Source organism: Puma concolor, chromosome B4, assembly GCF_028749965.1.
Source record: "Puma concolor isolate L17-30 chromosome B4, mPumCon1.1.hap2, whole genome shotgun sequence".
Lineage (NCBI taxonomy): Eukaryota > Metazoa > Chordata > Mammalia > Carnivora > Felidae > Puma > Puma concolor.
In genome coordinates, this window is record NC_141673.1 from 114,192,880 (window position 1) to 114,217,193 (window position 24,314).

General features: G+C 36.9%; 1 protein-coding gene across 1 annotated transcript in view; it reads left to right on the plus strand.

Moving 5' to 3' along the window:
- The window catches only part of KIF5B (kinesin family member 5B), a 50,791-nt gene extending 35,614 nt beyond the window's left edge, over positions 1–15,177 (plus strand). The window contains exons 16-26 of the mRNA XM_086714621.1: positions 1,676–1,864; positions 2,398–2,515; positions 3,047–3,112; positions 3,209–3,314; positions 4,081–4,182; positions 5,759–5,819; positions 5,930–6,001; positions 6,172–6,276; positions 7,556–7,772; positions 8,511–8,661; positions 12,349–15,177. Of these exons, the coding sequence (XP_086570747.1) occupies positions 1,676–1,864; positions 2,398–2,515; positions 3,047–3,112; positions 3,209–3,314; positions 4,081–4,182; positions 5,759–5,819; positions 5,930–6,001; positions 6,172–6,276; positions 7,556–7,772; positions 8,511–8,641 (1,167 nt within the window). The 3' untranslated portion in view covers positions 8,642–8,661; positions 12,349–15,177. The remainder of the gene's footprint in view (positions 1–1,675; positions 1,865–2,397; positions 2,516–3,046; positions 3,113–3,208; positions 3,315–4,080; positions 4,183–5,758; positions 5,820–5,929; positions 6,002–6,171; positions 6,277–7,555; positions 7,773–8,510; positions 8,662–12,348) is intronic.
- Positions 15,178–24,314: the final 9,137 nt, after the last annotated feature.

The window sequence follows — 24,314 nt, forward strand, 5'->3', positions numbered from 1 at the left end:
TAAATCTATAGATCAAGTTAGGAAGAATGGACATCTTGAGTCTTTCTTTCCATGAATATAGAATATCTAACATTTATTCAGTTCTACATTGATTTCTTTTGTCCTGTTGATTTTATACCTATTCTATTACATTTATGCCTAAATAATTCTTTTTTTCTTTTTATTACAATGTCAGTGCCACTGTGATTTTAATTTCAAGTTCCCTTGTTCATTGCTGGTATATAGGAAAGTGACTTTGGTATATTAATCGTGTATTCTGCAATGTTACTATGATAGTTTATTTTAGGAGTTGTTTTTTTTTTTTTTAAACAATCCTATCTGCAAACAAAGACAGTCTTAATTTCTTCCTTTTCAAGCTCCACTTAATTTTGACACTGAATATTGTACTGGAATTTTGTAATGAAACTTAAGGAATGTACAGTTACCACAGTTCTTTTGGTGAGCTTAAGAATCATCCTTCCTCTGCCACCTACACATCAGTATTTGTAAAGTTTTAATTTGGACTCACATATGATTAGGAATGAAGAGGAAATCAAAAATAGAAAGAAGCAAGTGTCATCAGTTTTGTTTGTTTTTAGGTTGCATTTTTTTTTTCTCTTGCAAGCATGTATTAACATTAAGTTTTAGAAAATAAGGAAGGCAAGGGACTCCTTGGGAGGCTCAGTTGGTTAAGTCTCTGACTTTGGCTCAGGTCATGATCTCACAGTCTGTGGGTTTGAGCCCCACGTCAGGCTCCATGCTGACAGCTCAGAGCCTGGGGCTGCTTTGGGTTCTGTGTCTCCCTCTCCCTCTCCGCCCCTCCCCTGCTCACCCTCTGTCTCTTTCTCTCTCTCTCTCTCAAAAATGAATAAACATTAAAAACATTTTTAAAAAAAACAAAATAAGGAAGGCGAGGCGTCTGGGTGGCTCAGTCAGTTAAGCGTCTGTCTTTGGCATAGGTCATGATCTCCCAGTTCGTGGGTTTGAGCCCCGTGTGGAGTTCTGTGCTGACAGCTCGGAGCCTGGAGCCTGTTTCAGATTTTGTGTCTCTTTCTCTTTCTGCCCCTCCCTCCGAGTCTGATTCTCTCTCCCTCCTTCCCTCCCTCTCTCTCTCTCTCTCTCTCTCTCTCTCTCTCTCTCTCTCTCTCTCAAAAATAAATAAACATTAGGGGCGACTGGGTGGCTCAGTCAGTTGAGCATCCGACTTTGGTTTAGGTCATGATCTCACAGTTCGTGGGTTCAAGCCCCGCATCAGGCTCTGTGCTGACTGCTTGCTTGCTTCAGAGTCTGGAGGCTGCTTTGGATTCTGTGTCTCCTTCTTCCTTTGCCCCTCCCTTGCTCCTGCTCTCACTCTTATCTCAAAAATAAATAAATGTAGGGGCGCCTGGGTGGCGCAGTCGGTTAAGCGTCCGACTTCAGCCAGGTCATGATCTCGCGGTCCGTGAGTTCGAGCCCCGCATCAGGCTCTGGGCTGATGGCTCAGAGCCTGGAGCCTGTTTCCGATTCTGTGTCTCCCTCTCTCTCTGCCCCTCCCCCATTCATGCTCTGTCTCTGTCTGTCCCAAAAATAAATAAAAACGTTGAAAAAAAAATTTTTTTTTAAATAAATAAATAAATGTAATAAATAAATAAATAAATAAATCAAGCAAGCATTAAAAAACATTATTGTATTTAATTTTTCTTTTTTTTTCTGACAGCAGCCTGAGGGAACTGGCATGATAGATGAAGAGTTCACTGTTGCAAGGCTCTACATTAGCAAAATGAAATCAGAAGTAAAAACAATGGTAAAACGCTGCAAACAGTTAGAAAGCACGCAAACTGAGAGCAACAAAAAAATGGAAGAAAATGAAAAGGAGTTAGCAGCATGCCAGCTTCGTATCTCTCAAGTATGTATTACTATAGAACAAAGTTTAAGGAAAATGACCTTCTATAGGTTATTTTGGGTAACAATTAAAAGGGTAATGCAAGTAGTTTTTTCCTAGATTCGCTGCAGTATAGCAACATGAATGAATTTAACTGGGTTATGTTTATTGACATGTATAGAAATTTATTAGAAAGCTGTAACTGATTTGACTATTGAAGAATTCTAGGGTAGACAAAACTGCAAGACCCGTTTTCTGGCTTTGGCAACTGAATGGATGAGGTCCTTCACCAAGATAGGAATTATGTAAGGAGGGAAAGAGAGTAGTATTAGATGTAGATAATAGTAAGAATATTATCTCATATGTCAGCTTTCAGTACCTTAATGTGCAAATGTTATAAGTTAAACAGGTGACCATTTCAATGATTAAATTCTTTATTGTTGCAATATATATTTAGATACATAGATAAAACCTTGCTTTCTGTTAACTTTATCTGTAAAATGTGCGTGTAAGATTTTTTTGCACTTCATTCATATCAGTATATTTTTTCCCAAAAGCATGAAGCCAAAATCAAGTCATTGACTGAATACCTTCAAAATGTGGAGCAAAAGAAAAGACAGCTAGAGGAATCTGTCGATTCCCTCAGTGAAGAACTAGTCCAACTTCGTGCACAAGGTATTGGCTTTCAGTGTTTTATGACTTCTTGTCTATATTCTTCCCTTAGTATAATTGTAGTAAACTTATATTCAAACTGATAGAATATAGTAGGAATATGGGTAATTTGCAATAGGAAACAAATAATACCTTTTAATGTGGCTTTGACACATATTTTTGCAAAATTGTGTTTGAATGTGGAAGTGGTCAATCTAGGAATTTCCCACAGAGTCATGAGGTTGTATATATATGTATAAATCGTAATATAGGGGATGTGGTGGAAAGCTATCTCATTCCCTACCATTCCCTAACCAATCTGTTCCAGGATTAGGCAAAGAAAATAAAAGAAACCGTAACCATAATACTAATAACACAATGGATATAACTAAGAGTCAAAATGTTCTGAACTTCAAGAGCAAGATTTACTGTATGGCATTTGGATAAAGTCTAGTACTGTTAAGCAACAGATCCTTCATTAAACCTATTTGCTCCTTGGTTTATAGGAAGAACTTTAAGGCTTATTTCTTCTGTTTTCTCTCTCTACCCAAACAGAGAAAGTGCATGAAATGGAAAAGGAGCACTTAAATAAAGTTCAGACTGCAAATGAAGTTAAGGCAAGTTTGATGTAGCATTAGATTCTAATGACTTGAACTCGTTATTCTTATGTTGATTAATCTTACCTTAACATCCTTTTCCCCCAATAATTTTAGCAAGCTGTTGAACAGCAGATCCAGAGCCACAGAGAAACACATCAAAAACAAATTAGTAGTTTGAGAGATGAAGTTGAGGCAAAAGAAAAACTTATTACTGATCTTCAAGAGTAAGTAAACTTTTCTTCCTTCTAAGATATTAGAAGTAACACAGAAAGATGGACTGTTTAGCAAGAGGCAATAATAAATTATTGATGGACAGTATGTCCATTTTAGAAACCTGCATTTTTCATTGATACTGTCATTTTGACTTGAAGATAAAGATTTTTTTTTAGCTTATGAGCATAACTTCTAAGTTCCAGATGAAATTTTTAAAAATTAACTTCCTCTTTGAAAATTTCTTAACAGAGAAAAAACTTTATTGGAAATTATGAGGTTTAGGAGTTTTTAAGTTTTTATTTTATTTTAATTCAAGAAGTTTTTTTTAATAGTTGTTGTCATCTTAGTTTTTCTAGAAGAGGTTTTCCCTATTTCCATAGCCATATGCATATATAGCCTAGAATTTATAGAAATTGGAGGTCTGCAATCAAATCATGATTTGAGTAAGAACCAGAGGTGACTAACAAAAAATGATAAATTTTGACATGTGGATCTTAATGTTAATACCTAATTGATTTAGGGACAAGGGTTCAGGGAAATTATGAGTATAGAATGAGAGTCATGATTTCAAACCAAAATATGAAAAATATTATATGGCTGAAAGTAGTAGCCATGTGCTCTTCCTTTTTTTTCTCCCTGCTGTGAGGACAGGATAACAGGTAGTCTTAAGTATTTCAGTGATGAGATTATAGAACTAAAGAATTTGATGAAAACATTTTAATGGTGCCATTCAGAAAACAATGCTGTTGATACTGTTATGTTTTTTTCTTTTGTCAGCCAAAACCAGAAAATGATGTTAGAACAGGAACGTCTGAGAGTAGAGCATGAGAAATTGAAAGCTACAGATCAGGAAAAGAGCAGAAAACTACATGAACTTACGTGAGTAAATGTTTTAATTCAAGTTTAAAAATAAAAACTAGTGGGGCGCCTGGGTGGCGCAGTCGGTTAAGCGTCCGGCTTCAGCCAGGTCACGATCTCGCGGTCCGTGAATTCGAGCCCCGCATCAGGCTCTGGGCTGATGGCTCGGAGCCTGGAGCCTGTTTCCGATTCTGTGTCTCCCTCTCTCTCTGCCCCTCCCCCGTTCATGCTCTGTCTCTCTCTGTCCCAAAAAAAAAATTTTTTTTTTAAATAAAAACTAGAGGGGTGCCTGGGTGGCTCAAGTCGGTTAAGCGGCTGACTTTGGCTCAGGTCATGATCTCACAGCTCATGAGTTCGAGCCCTGCATCGGGTTCTGTGCCAACAGCTCAGAGCCTGGAGCCTGCTTCGGATTCTGTGTCTCCCTCTCTCTCTGCCCCTCCCCTGCTTGCATGCTCTCTCTCTCAAAAATAAATAAACATTAAAAAAAATAAGATGAAAACTAGGGGGATATCTGGGTGGCTCAGTTGGTTAAGTGTCTGACTCTATTTCAGCTCAGGTCATGATCTCATAGTTTGTAAAATCGAACTCCAAGTTAGGCTCTGTGCTGACAGCATGGAGCCTGTTTGGGATCCTCTCTCTCTCTGCCCCTCCCCTGTATGCACGCTGTCTCTCAAAATAAATTTTAAAACTTAAAAATTTTTTAAAAATAAAAACTAAATTAGAAGATTGCAGATATTATTCTTGCTATATCCAATGAATACATTTTTCAGTTTGTATAGGTTAAAGGGTATTTTTCTTAAACCTCTGATTTGGTTTGATTTATACCTTAAAACTTGGCAATAATATACTATATGTTATTGTAGTTTAGCAAAGACAAGATACTGTATTTTTCACTGATAGTCAAGATTCAGATTTCTGTGCTACCATATTAGTTGAAGATCCATTGTAAAAATATACCTTATATGACATTAAGTCATTTCAAAGATTTCAGGGTCTGCCAAAAAAATTGAATTTTTGTCAGATTTGATTTTGCATAAAAGACGATTACTGTTTCAGCCTTGCCTCTTGAACAGAGGTTTTCACCATTTACTTTTTTCCTAACATACTAAAAATATAGTCTGTACTTATTTTTCTAGAATCTGAGCAGGTACAAAACACATGATTATAACTTTTCCTATCTTGAATTTATGAAAGACGATTTGTAAGTGGAACTGCTGTTATTAGGATGGTCACAGATCAGGATCAACTCAGAGTTGGTTTTATAAAAACTAGCGAATCTCAACCATAATTTTGTTTAGAATAATTCTAATATAAAATACATAAAATGTTTTAGTCTTCAATAATTTATCTCTAATTCCCACTTAATAGGAATTATTTTGGATAAATAGCAGTGTGTTCTATGTGGCACTAAGATATCAGAACCACTCCTTATTCTTTGAATTCTGCTGCATTTTATTTCATCTCTTCCGCTATAAGGGTTTTTTTTCCTAATAAACTATAGATTTAGAAGGAAATTATAAGGCATAAAAATTTATTTGAAAATAAAACTATGACTTTATGAAATTCAACTTGAAAATTATGTATATTCTTCTGTTAGAGTCATGCAAGATAGACGAGAACAAGCAAGACAAGACTTGAAAGGTTTGGAAGAGACAGTGGTAAGAAAAACTTGAAAATAAATAAGATAGTGGGATGTTTAATGGGTTTCCCCTGGCTTATGACTAAAGTTAAAGACCAAATTCCAAAACATTGCTGTTCTTAATTCAAGGCAAAAGAACTTCAGACTTTACACAACCTGCGTAAGCTCTTTGTTCAGGACTTGGCCACCAGAGTTAAAAAGGTAATAAAATAATGCTGAGGTGGGTATTTATATAAGTGGTGTTTACTATGATTATTTATGTTCATAAGTGAAATAATTTTATGTTATCAAAACAATTTCTGTGTAGTTAAGGTTAGATTTTTTTTTAATCTTTAATGTTTTTGTAGTATTCATTGACCTTCTTTTCTTAGAGTGCCGAGATTGATTCTGATGACACTGGAGGCAGTGCTGCTCAAAAGCAGAAGATCTCCTTTCTTGAAAATAATCTTGAACAACTCACTAAAGTGCACAAACAGGTAATAGAGAGTGTATTTTATGGTAGCTGCAAATTAAGAAAAAAATTGAGGAGTGTTTATATATTTCAGAGTACTAAGGAATTTTCATACCCTGAGCTGTTCCATTATTTTAATCAAGCAATTGTATAAATAAATCACTAGCAGTTTTTAGGGAACTTAATATTTTTAGCAACCCTTTTATCAAGAGGCCATGTATTTCTTTTCTAGGATTTTAAGTCTTGTCAGTTTTTCTGTTATTCATGGTAATTAAGAAACATTTTTTTATAAATTTTTTTTAATGTTTATTTTTGAGAGAGAGAGAGCATGAATGGGAGAGGGGCAAAGAGAGAGGGAGACACAGAATCCTAGGCAGGCTCCAGGCCCTGAGCTATCAGCACAGAGCCTGATAAGAGGCTCAAATCCATGAACTGCAAGATCATGACCTGAGCCGAAGTCAGATGCTTAACTGAGCCACCCAGGTGCCCCTTAAATTTTTTTTTGGTGTTTTATTATTTTCTTAGTGCACGAGCAGGGGAGGGGCAAAAAGAAGGAATTCCAAGCAGGCTTTTCACTGTCAGTACAGAGCCTGATGCAGGGCTCAAACTCACAAACTGTGAGATCATGACCTGAGCCAAAATCAGGAGCCGCTTAAGTAAACTGAGCCACCTAGGCACCCCCATGGTAATTTAAAAATCTTCAATAGATAGGTCTTTGTAGTTACAAATACATTTTTTTGTCTTTTGTCTTTTTACATTTAATGCCCCAGAGTGTGAAATAAATAAAATAATGAGGCAGTTCATTTTTTTTTTTTAAATAATGCTTTCACATTACCTAAACTATGTGGGTTTTTATTGTTTTGCTTTCTGTGCCTTGATATGTGACTTAATTATTTTTAAAGTTTCTTAGTGCACTCAATTGTACATTTCGTTATTGTAGACCTGATGTTTGCACCAGAGTAAAGTTAAGGGAATTTTAGCCTTTTTTTGCTTTCAAAACTTGATTTTAACACTTAACATGGTATTTACCAGATGTTACAATTTCCCATCATTGGCTAGTGGGGAGAAAGAACCCTTTCCCTCAACCCCTCCCAAAATTAAATGAAGTTATATTTTGTGAGACACACATATGGATCTGTATGGATGTATGTATTCTTTGCTTATTGCTGCCTAAGTTGTTAGATAAATGGAAAACATTAATATAAAATGTAGTTTTCTTTTCTAACGAGAAGTTATGAAACATTCATATTTCTTCAATTCATCTGGTTAAAGCTAAAATCCTTATTTTCTTTATGTACTTTTAGTTGGTACGTGATAATGCAGATCTTCGCTGTGAACTTCCTAAGTTGGAAAAGCGACTTAGAGCTACAGCTGAGAGGGTAAAAGCTTTGGAGTCAGCACTGAAAGAAGCCAAAGAAAATGCATCTCGTGATCGCAAACGCTATCAGCAAGAAGTAGATCGTATAAAGGAAGCAGTCAGGTCAAAGAATATGGCTAGAAGAGGACATTCTGCACAAATTGGTTAGTAGAACACATTAAAACCGTTTAACCTTGCTTACTTTGAGTGTTTTTATTTACTTGAAAACGTAATCTGATTGACAGATTCTGTGTTGTCATGGTTGTACTTGTCTTTATTTCTAACTTACCTAAGAGTGGCATTGTTGAGAATGAAGAGCAAACTGAGGAATAGCCACATCACAGGAAAAAAAGATAAATAAGAACTAGACTAGCATGCAAAAATGGTCAGGAGGAGGTGAAGCTATAAAAAGAGCATTTTTTTTTTTAATGTTTATTTATTTTTGAGAGAGAGAGAGAGAGGGGCACAGAGTGTAAGCAGGGGAGGAGCAGAGAGAGGGGGAGACACAGAATCCCAAGCAGGCTTCATGCTCTAAGCTGTCAGCACAGAGCCTGACCCGGAGCTTGAACTTAGAAACCACAAGATCATGACCTGAGACCTCAGCTTAACCAACTGAGCGCCCCTCTATAGAGAGCATTTTTAAAGCAGAGAGACTTACAGGAATATGCAGTCTTTTAGCAACAATATTACAAGTTTTAGAATATATATTGATACAGGAATTAGGTTCTTAAGAGACTAGGGATTGTATAGGTCCTGGAGAAAAGGCTATAACTGAAAAAAAGAGAAGAATTCTCTGAGGAACAAAAAGGCAAAGAAAAACGACATTTGGGAATTGTTGTGAATAAAGACAAGAGTCATGTGTTAAGATTTATGCTAAAGTCAGCTTTTGTTTTTCACACTAGCTAAACCTATTCGTCCTGGGCAACATCCAGCAGCTTCTCCAACTCATCCAAGTGCAATTCGTGGAGGAGGTGCATTTGTTCAGAACAGCCAGCCAGTAGCAGTTCGAGGTGGAGGAGGCAAACAAGTGTAACCTCTACACATTACCCACAGGTTTGTAGTTTATATCTGGCTTTGAGTCACAGCTCTACATGGAAATATTCAGCCATTGGTTGTTAAATACTGCTTTTTTGGATATCCATATTGGGTTTTTTTTTTTTTTTTTTTTTTATGTATGTGATTATAAAAGTAACTTGGCATAATTCCTTCTAGTCTTTTATCATAGTTTAGATCTCATACTTTATATTCAAGTTTGCGTTCCTAACATCTTTAACCTTACATACTGGGATATTTTTAAAAGCTCTTGTATTTTGTCTAATGGATATACCATGGCTTATAACTATTCCCTTTATGGGACATTTAATTAAATTAAGCATGCTAATTCTTTTTCTATATTTACTATAAAAAGATGTCTCACATTTCGAATTTCATATACGGAAATTTCAGTTTGGAAAATTTCAAGTGTGAAATATCTTTTTGTGTTCTCTTACCTTTTAGATTATTTTCAGAAGATTCCCAGAAGTGGAATTATAAGAAAGCATGAATATTTTTAAAGTTCTTGATACATACTAGTACATTGCTGTCTAGAAGGACTAGGCCAAATTGCGTCATAGCCAGGGATACTGTCTATTTTGTTGCATCTTTGCCAGTATTGAATATTAATAGTTTTTAAACTTCTGTTTTAATATAAGCATCTCCTTGATTTATTAAGAAGTTGGATTTTTTTCATATATTTACCGACTCATTTATATTTCCCTTTTTTTTTGAGTTATTCCTGTATGTATCCTTTTCCATTTACCTATTGCAAGTGATTTTTATTTGTTTCTAGTTGTACAGGTAATGTCTGTTCCTTATAGGAGAGTAAAGAATTCTCACAAAGTAGAAGATACATTTCATCCAGAGATACGACACAATTTATTGTGTGTATCTTTCTGGTGTTTTCTTTACATATTATAATTTTTTTTTAATATTTATTTTTGAGAGAGAGAAAAAGCATGAACAGGGGATGGGCAGAGACAGAGAGACAGGGATTTGAAGTGGGCTCTGTGCTGAGACCAGACAGCCCAATGGGGGGCTTGAACTCACTAATCATGAGATCATGCCTGAGCTGAAGTCAAACTGACTGAGCCACCGGGTGCCCACATATTTTCGTTTTTAGATTAAAAATTTCTAACTATTGATAAATACTCTAATAACATACTGCTCCTATTCTAGTACATGTTTCTTTGTAGCCTTCTTTAACTTGGCAATGTGTTCTGAACATTTTCTTTTACAACATGATTGACTAGTTAATAAGCTGCCTAGTATGTCATCATCTAGCAGAAACACAGATTTTTGTTGTGTAGAAAGTCCCAGATGTATACACGCTTTGGGTATACATCTTAGTAAAAATCTTAGTAAAAATACTAAGATTATTACGTTACCTATTAACACTTTCTGACAAATACTAAAGTCCACTTATTTGCATCTTGCTTATTTTTACTTTGACACATTGGATAAGAATGGCTCTCAGTTTGAGTAGAGAATTAAGCAATAGTCTGAAGGATTCAAATATCCCAATAACTCATAAAATTTTTTTGTCCACAAAGTATAAGATTTAAAAGAGAGTAACATAGTGAAGAGTACAGACATCAGAGTTCCATAAGTTTGAATCCTGAGTTTTCTACTTTTAGGAACTTCAACAAGTTACTTTTTTTGTATATAATTTCTTTCTTGTTTTGACTCCTTTTAAATTTCTTAAGTATGAAAATAAATTATGTGTTTATGATCTAAAACTAATGTATCTGTAAACATAACATTTTTTCTATAATCACAATAGTATCACACCTGACAATATTTTTAAACATTGTCTAATACCAGTCCATATTCATATTTCTCTAATCGTTATTTTTTTCCTAAGTCCTTTATAGCTGGTTTATCTAAACCAGGGTATAATCCATGACTGCTGTTTACATTCAGTTAGACCTCCTTAGTCTCTTTTAATCTAGAAAAATTCTCCCCTTTTTAATGACATTGATTTACTGAAGAGACTAGGCTAGTTCTCTTGAGCATATGCCACCTCTGGGTGTGTTTGTTTCTATGTATAGTAAGTAGCTTTGTTTCTCTATTCGTTGTAATGAAAGCATTTATTAGATTGGGCATAAGTAACCATTCTTAATGAGACTACCACATAAAGTAATAATGTGTTTAATATTAATATTGTATTGCATTAATTTAATATTAATATCGTATTGCATCAGTAAAACAGTGGTTTTCCTGCCAATTAGAGGTGGCCTCTGTTTTTCTCCATTTGGAGTAATTAACTTGTTGAAGCCCCTTTGCCACAAGAATGAAAGTCATGCTTGAGAATTCTACAAGTTAAAGTGTTACCGGGGCGCCTGGGTGGCGCAGTCGGTTAAGCGTCCGACTTCAGCCAGGTCACGATCTCGCGGTCCGTGAGTTCGAGCCCCGCGTCGGGCTCTGGGCTGATGGCTCAGAGCCTGGAGCCTGTTTCCGATTCTGTGTCTCCCTCTCTCTCTGCCCCTCCCCTGTTCATGCTCTGTCTCTCTCTGTCCCAAAAATAAATAAACGTTGAAAAAAAAAAAAAATTAATAATAAAGTGTTACCTAGTACACAACAGTTGTACAGTAGATTCAAGTTGCCTTTTCTGGAAGGCAAAGGGATTTTCAAAGCATATATATACATACAGATAAAAGTTTATTCTTTTTGGGTATTGTCCTCACATCAGCATTCATGTGTAAACTTTGCACTATCATTTATAGACAAGATAGACCATGGCCTTACTTAAATATAACTAAGTTTTAGCTTGAAAGTAGAATGGTGATCCCAGTGTAATGACAGCAGTTTAGCACATGAGGGAGATAGCTAACCTGTCCAGATGAGGTTTGCAAGACTTGAAGTAGTCGTTTGCAGGTTTGTTTCATTGCTGAGCCAGAGGATAGTGATTGTTATTTTTTAAAGCCTTGCAGTCTTAAACCATGATTGAGGAGTATACAAGCCTCATAAGTGATAAAGTGTTGAAAAATTAGATAATATGTAGAGAAATTTTTAATTATTAAGAAACATTTTGAGACACTGGATTTATTTCTGGGAAAGACAACAGTGTATTAATACTGATTCTTTTAGAACCCAGTTTTACGTGGCTGGTCTTGTAGTTTGCATAATACTTTCGACAAGTTGAGTTTTCCTAAACACATAGGTAAAGAGGTAGTTTAATACAAGATGCCTCCAGGTAACAGCAGTTGGAATTGTTTATTTTAAGGTTACTTTTCCCACTCCATGTATCTCTTGTATATCCCTATTCCTGTCCCCAACCCCCACTTTTTGTTTTTCTTTTCCAGCTACCATGTATAAAACTTTGCTAGTTCATGATCCTTGGCTTAAAAATGTCATGGATATCGTCTACTGCTCCCATTTTATTAACCATTTGTTTCTTTTTACAAAAAAATGTAATTCCTTCATTTGCTCATTCATAACTCTCTTGGGGAGAATAAAGGGCTGACCTTTTAAGCACTATACTGCTTATAAACTACACTGTTTAAAACTTAAGTAAAAGGAAAAGGAATAAAATCATTTAATATTGCCAGTCTTTTTAATTTGGGGGAAAGTGGTCTAAGCTGTTGGCTAAAATGTTTTTAAACTATTGGTGTATTTTATGAACTTACTTCCATCTTTTTCATGATTGTTTGGAAACAAGTTTTGTATAAATAAAAATATTTTCTGTTTTTCATCTATTTTCAGGCATTGAAAGTAATTGAATATGAAGAGGACATAATATCAAGCAGAGTCTTTCAGTGACTATAACCTCTACCCCCTGGGAATTGTAGAATTATAACTTTTTTTTTAATGTATAAATTATACCTGGCTTGTACAGCTGTTTCCTACCCACTCTTCTTGTAAACTCTGCTGCTTCCCAACACAACTAGAGTGCAATTTTGGCGTCTTAGGAGGGAAAAAATGACAGTTTACAACTGTGGTCCTATTTATTACACAGTTTGTCTTTTGTGTCTTAAATTTAGTCTTCACTGTGCCAAGCTAACTGTACCATATAGGATTGTGCTTTTTGTACTTTTTTTTGTGTGTGTGTTTATTTTTTAATCTCAGTTTAAGTTACCTAGCTGCTACTGCTTTTTATTTTGCTTTTCTTATTACGATGTCTTCCTTATTTAGGGAAAATGGAACATTTAGATTAAATGTCTTAAATTTTACCACTTAAAACACTACATGCCCACAAAATATATCCAGTCAGTACTGTACTTTAAAATCCCTTGAAATGATTTCAGAGTTAAAATTATTTGTATCGTCTCTGAAGTTTGCTTCTGAAAACTACTGTTTGAGCACTGAAACCTTAAAACTGCATAAGTAGGCATTTGAGACTGAGCAATGCTACTTAATTCTCTCATGAAATGCCTGTTGCTAAATTATCTTGAATAGAAATATTTTATATCAAAAGCAGTCTCACTTTATGAAAGAGAGTTTGGAGACTCTTCCCAGTTCTGTAATCAATATGGCCTGATGGAATGAAAATACCCTGCTTCATTCTGGTGAGCCTGCTAATTAATATAAGAATTGGACAGATTAATTTATCATCTTAATATAGTGAAATGAATTAAGATACTACACGATCAAACAGCATTTTATATTGTTAGTGCTGTATTGATTATTCTAAATTTATAGTCTGTGAAAATTGAGAAAAAGTATGGAAGAACAGGACAAGTATATGGTGGACTTACAAACACGTTGATTAATTTTGGTCTGAAATCCTTGAGGTGTTTTTAATCTGTTAACACCAAGTCATACACTATAATTTATTTCTTGTTTAGTCTAGAAATAATAAATTGCAAGTCACTAATCCTCAAATTATTGTGTTGGCTATAGCCCCTAATTTTGTAATTAGTACTAAGTGTACCTGTTTTTGCCATTCTTCTCAGCTGATTAGGCGACGTCAAGTTTATTTTCAGAAGCTGTAAAAGTAATAAGGAAAGAGGTTTCAATATTTGCTTCATCTGTGCGTGGGGTGACTACAGCTATATTAGCAGAAATTTGCAGAGGATGAGGATTTAAGGTTATTCAGTCAGTAAAGAAAGTTGGAGAGTTCTGTGTTAGGATCTGGCTGGCAGAATTAACTTTTTGAAAAAGTTTTATACACAGATATTTGTATTAAATTTGGAGCCATAGTCAGAAGACTCAGATCATAATTGGCTTATTTTTCTATTTAACTATTGTAATTTCCACTTTTATAATAGTTTTGATTTAAAAGATAAATTTATTTATTTATTTTTTTAACAGTCAAAAATCCTTGCTGTTGTAGTATGCAACCTTTAAAATGATTGTGTTGCTTTTGATCAAAGAAACACTCCAGAAATTGAGATGAAACCTTGGTGTGCAGCAAGATTGAAGTAATACAGTTAACTTTAAAAAAAAAAAAAAAAAAGTGCTATAGCCTATTTATGATGATAGTTTTCTAAATGGAGAAATATTTGGCTGCATTCACATAGACATTTATATTTTGTTTTCAAAAGAAAGCTTGCTTCTTTGGCAGTACTCTTAAATGAAGCAGATTTTTTTTTTCTCTTTTATCTGAACATGGTAGTTTCACTCTTGTTAGATGTATCACGGGTATTGGTGCTGTGTAACAAACAATTGTAACTAGCATGTGGTTCAGAATACACAATGTTAGGGTTTTTTAATATTGAAATGGTTCTTTTCTATTTATAATTTCAAACTTTCACAAAGTGTACAAAGAATTTCATAAATTAGTTTTCAGTGAACTGCTCTATTTGCTACGGTAGGTCATTAAACAGCATTTACTCTTATAAATGAAAATTTCTGATCATCTGGAACATTGACGCTTATTTCAATTTGCCGTGTCTTTTTTTTTTTTTTTTTTTGACAATATCAACGTTCCTCTGAATGGTATTGATAAATGGTTCAGAAGAGAAACTCAGTGAAATAAAAGAATAATATTTATTCATGGTGAGCAATTAAATTATTTGCCTAACTTAAACTACTATTTGTAACTTTCAATTTGATATGAGGTGACAGAAAAGAGTCTTGAGTATACCTGTGGAGTATGTGGGTTTATTTTCAGTGCTTGAAGATACACTCAAAGATCATTGGTTTGGGAAGACGCCATATAATTTTAAGTTAACCTGCATGCTGTAAATGTGTTTTATGTTTAAATAAAGAGGAAAATTTTTTTGAAATGTAATAACTTTCTTAAAACTTAGTTGATGAAGTATTAGGTTGATTTTATATGACTAAGAGGCCTTTTGTCTTGACAGAATAGTGACTAATGTGTCATTATATTCATGTATATTCTGTTTCCTAATGTATTACTTACTCTTTGGACAGTGGGTATTAAATATGTAGGCTGAAAACTTCAGAGCCAGAAATGAAATCAGTCTCACCCATGTTATTTTACTTTAGCCTACCTACATGGTTCTGTTCATCTGAGCCTGATTGTTTTATTAACCTGTGTAAGAAGTGTTTGTTTTTCAATGCTTACTCGGTGGTCCTCAGTGATCATTCAAGCCTAGCTGGAGAAAACTAAAGAAAGACTGTTCTTAAGTTCTAGTGGTGATTTGGCTTTTTGTTTGGGGGGGGGGGGGTGTCGGGGTGTATAATATTAAATTCTTTAATAGAAATGTTTAATTACATATAAAAGCATACAGTAAATAACGAACGTCCAAGTACCTCAACGATTTTCAACTCAGGGCTAATTCTGTTTAATCCATAACCCCCACTCATGTGCCCCCTCCCCCATATATACATTAAAGCAATCCTGGATATATGCATTTCTTCATAAAATTTCAGTATATTATGCATATTAAAATACATGCTCGTTAAGCGGTGCCTGGTTGGTTCAGTCTGTTAAGCATCTGACTTGATACTGGCTCAGGTCGTGATCTCGCAGTCATGAGAACGAGCCCTGCATGGGACTCTGGACTGAACGTGGAGCCTGCTTGGGATTCTCTCTCTCTGCCTCTCCCATTTTCCACACTCTTCTCAAGTATATACTCCTTAAAACATACAATACCAGATACCATTATCACCAAAAAAACGAATAATTCCCTAAACAAATTCAATTTTATGAACAATTTGTTTGACTCAAGATCCAATTAAAATCCATATATTGCAGTAGCATCCACTTCATTTCTCTTTCTCATTTTTCCCCCTGTAATTAGTTTATAAGGAAAGCAGGTTCTTTGTTCGGTAGTTTACCAAATTTTGCTGTTCACATTCCTTTGATACTAACTCCTTGGTCCTTTATATTTCCTATAAATTTATCCTGGATCCACAGACTTCTTCAGGTTTAGCTTTTCTGTTGAGAGAGGTGCAGCATTGCTTCATAGATGCTGATATTCTTCCATCAGGTGGCACATAATGTCTGTTCTCTTCCTGGATTATTATTTGCCATTAATGATCAGTGCCTTTATCCACCAATTATTAGGGGTTGCAGAATAGCAGTAATATGTGATGATGCTTTCATTTGTTAGTTGCAGTAGAGAACTGCAGAGGAAAAACAGGATAAATGATTCCTTGCAAGTCTCAAAGTCAGTCATGTCACTACTATCTTCCAGTGGTGACCAGTAGTGCATTTTTTCCCTTGTTTTTGTTACTTGGTTTTCTTTTAAGTGTACTCTGTGAGCCTCCAAATCATTTTTCCCTTTTATGGAGGAATTGAAATGGAAACCGACTCTTACATATTCTCTCCCACACTGGACACTGGTACAGTGTGTCTTAGGGCCTCCACTGTGCTAGCTACTTCTGTCGCATTTATTTCGATAAGCTTAAATTAAAAAGGTGTTGATATATGTTCTGTGGAGTGACCAGATGTCCAGAACTCTCAAATTTGACAGAGGTCAGGAGAGTTAACATGGCCCTGGAGCAAAATTGTACATGAATGTTGTCTGCTACATATGAATGTGAACTGCTTATAATCTGAAAGGAGCACGTTATATACTGTTTTGGCCAGTGGGTGTGGGAAGGGAGGGCACAGTAGTTTCAAAGGCTTCTGTTTGGCCTCTGGGATAGCCTGTGTCCTACAGGCCAAAGATGCATGTGGGGCGCCCTGCCATCTATTATGTCAATTCTGGTTACACATGGAGAGATAAGGAAATGACCTATAAGCTGAGTCCACAGTATATACAATTTTTTAAAAAACAATTCTATACATTACCCAGTGCTCATCATGATAAGTGTACTCGTTAATCCCCATCACCTCTTTCTTCTGTCCCCCACCCACCTCCCCTCTGGTAACCATCTGTTTCTTCTCTGTAGTTAAGAGTTTGTTTTCTTGGTTTGTCTCTCTTGCTCTTTTTTATTTTTCCTTGGTTTGTTTTGTTTCTTAAGGTCCACATATGAGTGAAATCATATGATAATTGTCTTTCTCTGATTTTGCTTAGCATTATGCTCTGTAGCTCCATCCATGTTGCAAATGGCAAGATTTCATTCTTTTTTATGGCTGAATAATATACTTTTATATATATGTGCCACATCTTTATCCATTCACCTATCATTGGACACTTGGGCTGCTTTCATAATGTGAGCATTGTAAATAATGCTGCGGTAAACACAGGGACGCATGTATCCCTTAGAATTAATGTTTTTGTATTTTGGAAGTAAATACCCAGTTAGTGCAATTGCTGATCATAGGACAGTTCTATTTTTAACTTTTTGAGGAACCTCCATACTGTCTTCCAGAGTGGCTGTAATAGTTTGCATTCCCATGAACCATGCAAGAGGGTTCCTTTGTCTCCACATTCCCACCAATACCTGTTGCTTGTGTTTTTTATTTTAGCCATCCCGACAGGTGTGAGATGATATCTCATGGTGGCTTTGATTTGCATTTTCCTTGATGATGAATGATGTTGAGCAAATTTTCATGTGTTGTCTGTTGGCCATAGGAATCTCGGGAGAAATGTCTGTTCATTTCTTCCACCCATTTTTTTTATTTGGATTTTTTGTTTTTTGACTATTGCATTGTATCAGTTCTTTATAGATCCTGATTATCAGATATGTCGTTTACAAATATCTTCTTCCATTCAGTAGATTGTCTTATAGTTTTGTTGACTATTTTCTTTGCTGTGCAGAAGCTTTTTATTTTGGTGTAGTTGCCAATAGTTTGTTTTTGTTTCCCTTGCCTCAGGAGACATATCTAGAAAGATGTTGCTACAGCCAATGTCAGAAAAATTACTGAGGATTTCTCTCTAGGATTTTTATGGTTTCCTGTCTCACATTTACATTCTTAATCCATTTTGAGTTTATTTTTGTGTCCAGTTTCATTCTTTTGCATGTAACTGCAATTTTCCCAACTCCCATTTGTTGAAGAGACTATCTTTTTCCTATTTGCATACCTCTTTGTTGAAGATTAATTGGCCATATAATTGTGGGTTTATTTCTGGGTTTTCTATTTTGTTCCATTGATCTGTGCATCTGTTTTTGTGCCAGTACCATACTCTTTTGATTACTGCAGCTTTGTAATATAATTTGAAGTCTGGAATTGTGTTACTAACAGTTTTGTTTTTTCAAGATTGCTTTGGCTATTCAAGGTCTTTTGTGGTTCCATACAAATTTCAGGATTATTCTACGTCTGTGAAGAATTGTGTTGGCATTTTGATAGTGATTGCATTACATTTGTAGATTGCTTTGGGTAGCATAGATATAACAATACTTGTTCTTCCAGTCCATGAATGTATGCAGTGTAAGAGTACTTAACACATACATTTATAATTTGATCAACACTGATGTTTATTACTGTGCCTGTACATGTTCTCCTCCCCCTCTCCCCACCATGATGATGCTTCAGACCCCTGAGTGTCAGTGCCAACCCAGACTGTGTCCAACAGCCTCCCCTCAAAACATTGGATATCTATCCCTCTCTCCAGTGTACAGTTCTGAGTAAATGGCCAGAATTCTGTTTGGGGTCAGGGAATTTAGTCTGTGCATGCTGTGTTGTTGCCAGGTCCTTCCTCCTGGGTACCAAACCTCTTCATTTTGTGTTCTGGGTTGAAAAACTGGCTTGGGTAACTGGGAAAGGTATTGTGACTTTATTAGGGCAACTGCCCTTAGCTTCCTTGTTGTCTTCCATCATTAATATTCTGATGGTAAAAACTGAATAGTATCCTTATTTGCTGCCCGTATATGTTGCCCTTAGACATACTGTGTTCTATTAGCCATATCCATAATTGTGAATCCAGGCCCCTAAGCTGCCAGGTCAGCCCTGCTACACAGTATGGTAATTATATCCTTCTGTCTTCTGGTAGTTAGGTATCACCACCTGGTCTTTATATTGGAGAGGGTAGGGAGAATTTTGTCATCTCCATCGCTATCAGTAATCCTAGTGGGTTGTTTTTTTGTTTTTGTTTTTTTGTTTTTTTTTTGGTTTTTTGTTTTTTGGGTTTTTTTTTAGCTTTTTTAATGTTTATTTTTGAGAGAAAGAGCATGCACGCAAGCAGGGGAAGAGTAGAGAGAGGGAGACAGAGGTTCCAAGGCAGGCTCCATGCTGACAGCCCCTGTGGGGCTCATACTCCCCAAACCACAAGATCATGACCTAAGCCAAAGTAGGAGGGCTCAACCAACTGAGCCACCCAGGCACCCCAATGAATATTGTTCTATAACAGCCTCATTTACCATCAGGCATCGGGCCCTACCATACAGAAGAAAGTCACCGCTGAACTTTTTACCTTAACCAAGTGATCACCAATGATACATGTGGATATCCTGTACCCTTGATATGTAATGAGAGCACTTTCCTGTTATTCTCCCCCAAAACTCCTAACCCCAATCTGATCATGAGAAAAACATCAAACCAAATAGATCATTCTACAGAATGCCTGAGCAGTACTTTTCCAAAGTGTCAAGGTCATGAAAAACAAGGAAAAACAAACTCACAAATCACAGGAGACTATGGATTCTTGACAACCAAATGCAGTATGGTATCCTAGATTGGATCCTGGAACAAAAAGCCATCAGTGGAAAACCTGGTGAATAAGTAATGTATCAGTTTCTTAATTTTGAAGCATTGGTGATGAAAGATGTTAACATCGGGAGAAACTGAGTAAAGGGTATAAGGGAATTCCCTGTATTACTTTACAACTTTGTAAATCTAAAATTATTCCAAGAGAAAAGGTTTATTTAATAATTTATAAAGCGGTAAGAAACAGAGATACAGCAGTAACATTCTGGAAACTAAAGCAGACTCCAGAAACCTGACATTGAAGTCAACAGTGAAAAGATTGCTAAGAAGCAACCCAGTATCTCGCCTCCCGTAGAACTCCCAAATGTTCATGAATATGACATCAGGTACCAGTAGAAGGAGCTTGAATATAGGATGAGTTGAAAGTATTTAGGACTTTCAATTTGATCCCCAGATGGGCTCTTCAATACTATACAGCTTGGCAACAGCATCCCAGCATAAGCCTGTGTGTTTATTTAGAAGGGGTAAAACAAGGTCTCTATACTAGGAAACACCACAAAGAGTTGAGGGGAGGGTAACATACTGAAAACAAAGGGTAAGGAGCATGACAATTATCAATTTATTGCCTCTTATCCCCAAACTCACCCTTCATTGCTAATAGAAGTTGAATTGTGCTCCTCCCCCTGCCCGCCCAAATACCTATATAAAAGTCCTAACCCCTAGTACCTTAGAATGTGACCTTACTTGAAGATGGGGGTCTTTTCAGAGGTAATCAAGTTAAAGGTCACCAGAGTAGCTCTAACCCAATATGGCTGGGGTCCTTGTAAAAGACGAATTTGATACACAGGGAAGATGATGTGAGGAGACATGGGGAACAGCGATCTACAAGCCAAGGAGAGGTCTGGCACAGATTCTTCCCTAAGCCCTTAGAAGAAGTCAACCCTGCCAACACCCTGATTTTGAACTTACAGCCTCCACAGCTGTGAGACCATAAGTTTCTGTGAAGTTAACTAGGCTGTGGTACTTGATTACGGCAGCCCTAGCAAACTACTACAATTGGCTACACTACAATATTGAGTTGGACCCTCAAGCATTTTTCCTTTTCTCGTTTCTTAGCTGGCATGCTTTCATTTGCTTTTCTTGTTAACACTATCCAGTTTTTAGTGGTGTGTTTGTGGTTTTGGATGGAGACATCCAGTGGCTCTCAACCCCAGGGTACAAAGTCTCTAAGCGAGCTTGCAGCCCTGGAGCATGTGACCACCTCTCTTGTTGGCAAATAGACTTCCAAAGTCCTGACGCCCTCTGAGCCTGCCCTTCAGCCTCGTGGAGAGGCATTTCCTGCTCACCTGTACTCTGGAGGGATGTGCTAGCCTCAACCCTGTTGTATCCCAGTGAGGTGTTTCCTTTTTCCCAGTTCCAGTCATGGTTCCCTGCTTGCCAACCTTGGCCTGACTGCAACCCAGAGGGATGGTTCTTGCTTGCCTGATGACTGTGGTCCAGTTCTAGCCTGAGAACCCTAGCAAACTTCACCATTCAGTGGGCTGCAATCACCTTCAATTAAATCTGAATCCCAGACATGGGGACAGGGGGCCCCCTTCTAAGTTTGTTCCATTCTTGGGTACTCTCCCTTAGCCCTAGACTGTTCTTTAAAGTTCTCTGTACCCAAACCCATGGGGGAGGGGAAGGAAAAAAAAAAAAGAGGTTAGAGTGGAAGAGAGCCAAAGCATAAGAGACTCTTAAAAACTGAGAACAAACTGAGGGTTGATGGGGGGTGGGAGGGAGGGGAGGGCGGGTGATGGGTATTGAGGAGGGCACCTTTTGGGATGAGCACTTGGTCTTGTATGGAAACCAATTTGACAATAAACTTCATATATTGGAAAAAAAATAAAAATAAAAGTTATCTGTACCCATTTATACTTAATCCCCTTGGACCATGACTGATACAGAGAGTAATATGAAAGTTTATAATGTGAGTATTTAGAACCTCAGCCCTTTATTCCCTCACTTGGCTACCTGAATGCTGGCAGCCAGGCTTAGGCTCTCCATCCAGGAGATTAGAAGATTGCTCTGTGAAAAATTTGACAGCTGATACTGGGGGTACCCAAGGAAGCAATTTCAGAAATGCAGGCAAATCCTATTCATACGAACCAATTGCTTCCAGTCAGCTTCTTTGTGTCCCCATCTTAAATATGTACAGTCAAGGATCATCAGACATTTGAGGAAAGCCCTTAAAGGTGAAAGAATCAAAACAAACAATTAAAAAAAAAAATATTATGACAGGGAGGGAGGCAAACTATAAGAGACTCAAATACTGAGAACAAACTGAGGGTTGATGGAGGGTGGGAGAGAGGGGAAGGTGGGTGATGGGCCTTGAGGAGAGCACCTGTTGGCATGAGCACTGGATGTTGAATGGAAACCAATTTGACAATATATTTAATTAAAATAAAAATAAATATTATGACAAAGAGTGGCTCTATGAAGGGAGAAGAGAATATCTTAAAGAAATGCCACTAATATTCTCAGGTTTTAAAGTAGTAAAAAAGTTTGTCTCCACTAAAAAAGATTAAAAACCAAGGGACCATAAAAAAGAAATATTCAGAAAACAAAATATCTTGAAAATAGAAATGAAGGGGCACCTGGGTGGCTCAGTCGGTTAAGGTCATGATCTCACGGTTTGTGGGTTCGAGCCCCATGTTAGGCTCTGTGCTGACAGCTCAGAGCCTGGAGCCTGCTTGGGATTCTGTGTGTCCCTCTCTCTCTGCCCCTCCTCCACTCATGCTCTGTCTCTCAAAAATAAATAAAAATGTTTAAAAAAAAGAAAACAGGGTGCCTGGGTGGCCCAGTTGGTTAAACGTCCGACTTCGGCTCAGGTCATGATCTCACAGTCCGTGAGTTCGAGCCCCGCATCGGTCTCTGTGCTGACAGCTCAGAGCCTGGAGCCTGCTTCAGATTCTGTGTCTCCGTCTCTCTCTGTCTCAAAAATAAATAAATAAATAACATTTTTAAAAAATTAAAAAAGAAAATAGAAAATAGAAGTGAAAAACTCAATAGAAGGGTTAGAAGATGAAGTTGAGGAAACTGCTACCAAAATAGTACCCAAAAATGTTGGAAAATAGGGGGAAAAAAGAAATTAGAAGACTAGAACAAAAGGACCCACATGGGAATAATTAAGCATCCCACAAAGATAGAACAGAGGAAATAATCAATGAAATAATTCAAGAAAGTTTAACGAAAGGTCATCAGTTTCTAATGTACAGCACAATGGGTAAAAATAGACCCACACTAAGGTACATCATTGTGATATCTCAGTACAAAGAAGACCTTAAAAAAACAACAGATTTCATACAAAGGACTGAGAATCTGAATGCATCAACCAACACTGGAAATTACAAGAAAATGTATTACTACTGTCAAAATTCTCAGGGAAAATGATCTCAATTCATATAAAGGAAGTAAAAAGTTTCCAGACACACAAGTTCTCAAAATTTTACTTCTTAGAACCCTTTACTGGGAAACTATTGCTAACCAAAATGAGGGATTAAACTAAGAAAGAAGGTGTGGGACATGCAAAAGAAGGGTTCAACAAAAGAAGGGAATCATCAAGGTGACACATAAAGAGCAACCAGTCCAGATTAGGGCCAGTTAGAAAGCTACCAGAGATATGTTTCCAAAATAAAACAGATTAATTGATGTGTTTAAAGATTTGGAGAGGAAATTTATATAACTGAAGAGTAAGGTTAACCAAATGATTGGTACATAGAACCATGAAAGAAGGTAAATTACTGATTCAAAAAGGAACCCTAAGTGAGAAAGGAAAAGTTGCCATAATATTTAACATGGCTCAGCTGCGAGTGGCATATTTCATTGTCACAGTATATAAACACTGATTATTAAATTCATAAACATGAATTATTAAATTCATGATATGACCTTATTTTTTTTTAATTTTTTTTTTTTAACGTTTATTTATTCCTGAGACAGAGAGAGACACAGCATGAACGGGGGAGGGGCAGAGAGAGAGGGAAACACAGAATCGGAAGCAGGCTCCAGGCTCTGAGCCATCAGCCCAGAGCCCGACGCGGGGCTCGAACTCGCGGACCGTGAGATCGTGACCTGAGCTGAAGTCGGACGCCCAACCGACTGAGCCACCCAGGCGCCCCCATGATATGACCTTATTGAGAAGAAGAGGGGTTAAGGGTGTGGTGTATGTGTGTGTGGGGGTGTGGGGTATGTTTGTGTATGTGGGGTGTGTGGGGGGTGCACTCGTGTGGGGAGTGTGGGGTGGGCAGGAGGGGTGCATTTGTGTGTGGTAGGAGGGGTGTGCGTGTGTGTGTGTGTGTGTAGTAACGAAAAGGGTTCATTCTTCATCTTCCATAGTGATAACTGATGATGCTTACCCATGAATAATCAAGAAGTAGCAGGGATTTGGAGATGAAAAAAATGAAAAAGGCTGCTTCTGGAGAGTGGGAAAGAGGTGAGGTGGGGCAGGGGACCACTTTTTAGTTTTGTTTATTTTGATTGGGGGGGAACCACTGTTTTTGAAACAAGTTTTCTACAGCACGTTTGACTTTTCAGGGCTCAGCTCTGTATTCTGTCATCAACAGCTCTGCTGTGAAGATGGCTTTGGATGCTAGCCCCAGGTTCTTGACCTAACAGACTTTAACTTGTTCATTTGTAGAACAAAGAACTGTCATTTGAAAACCGCAAGGTGACTCTTAGATCTCTTGTTGCTCTATAATTCTTTGATGCCAACTAACCTTTCCTGGAGATATAAATATAGCAACTG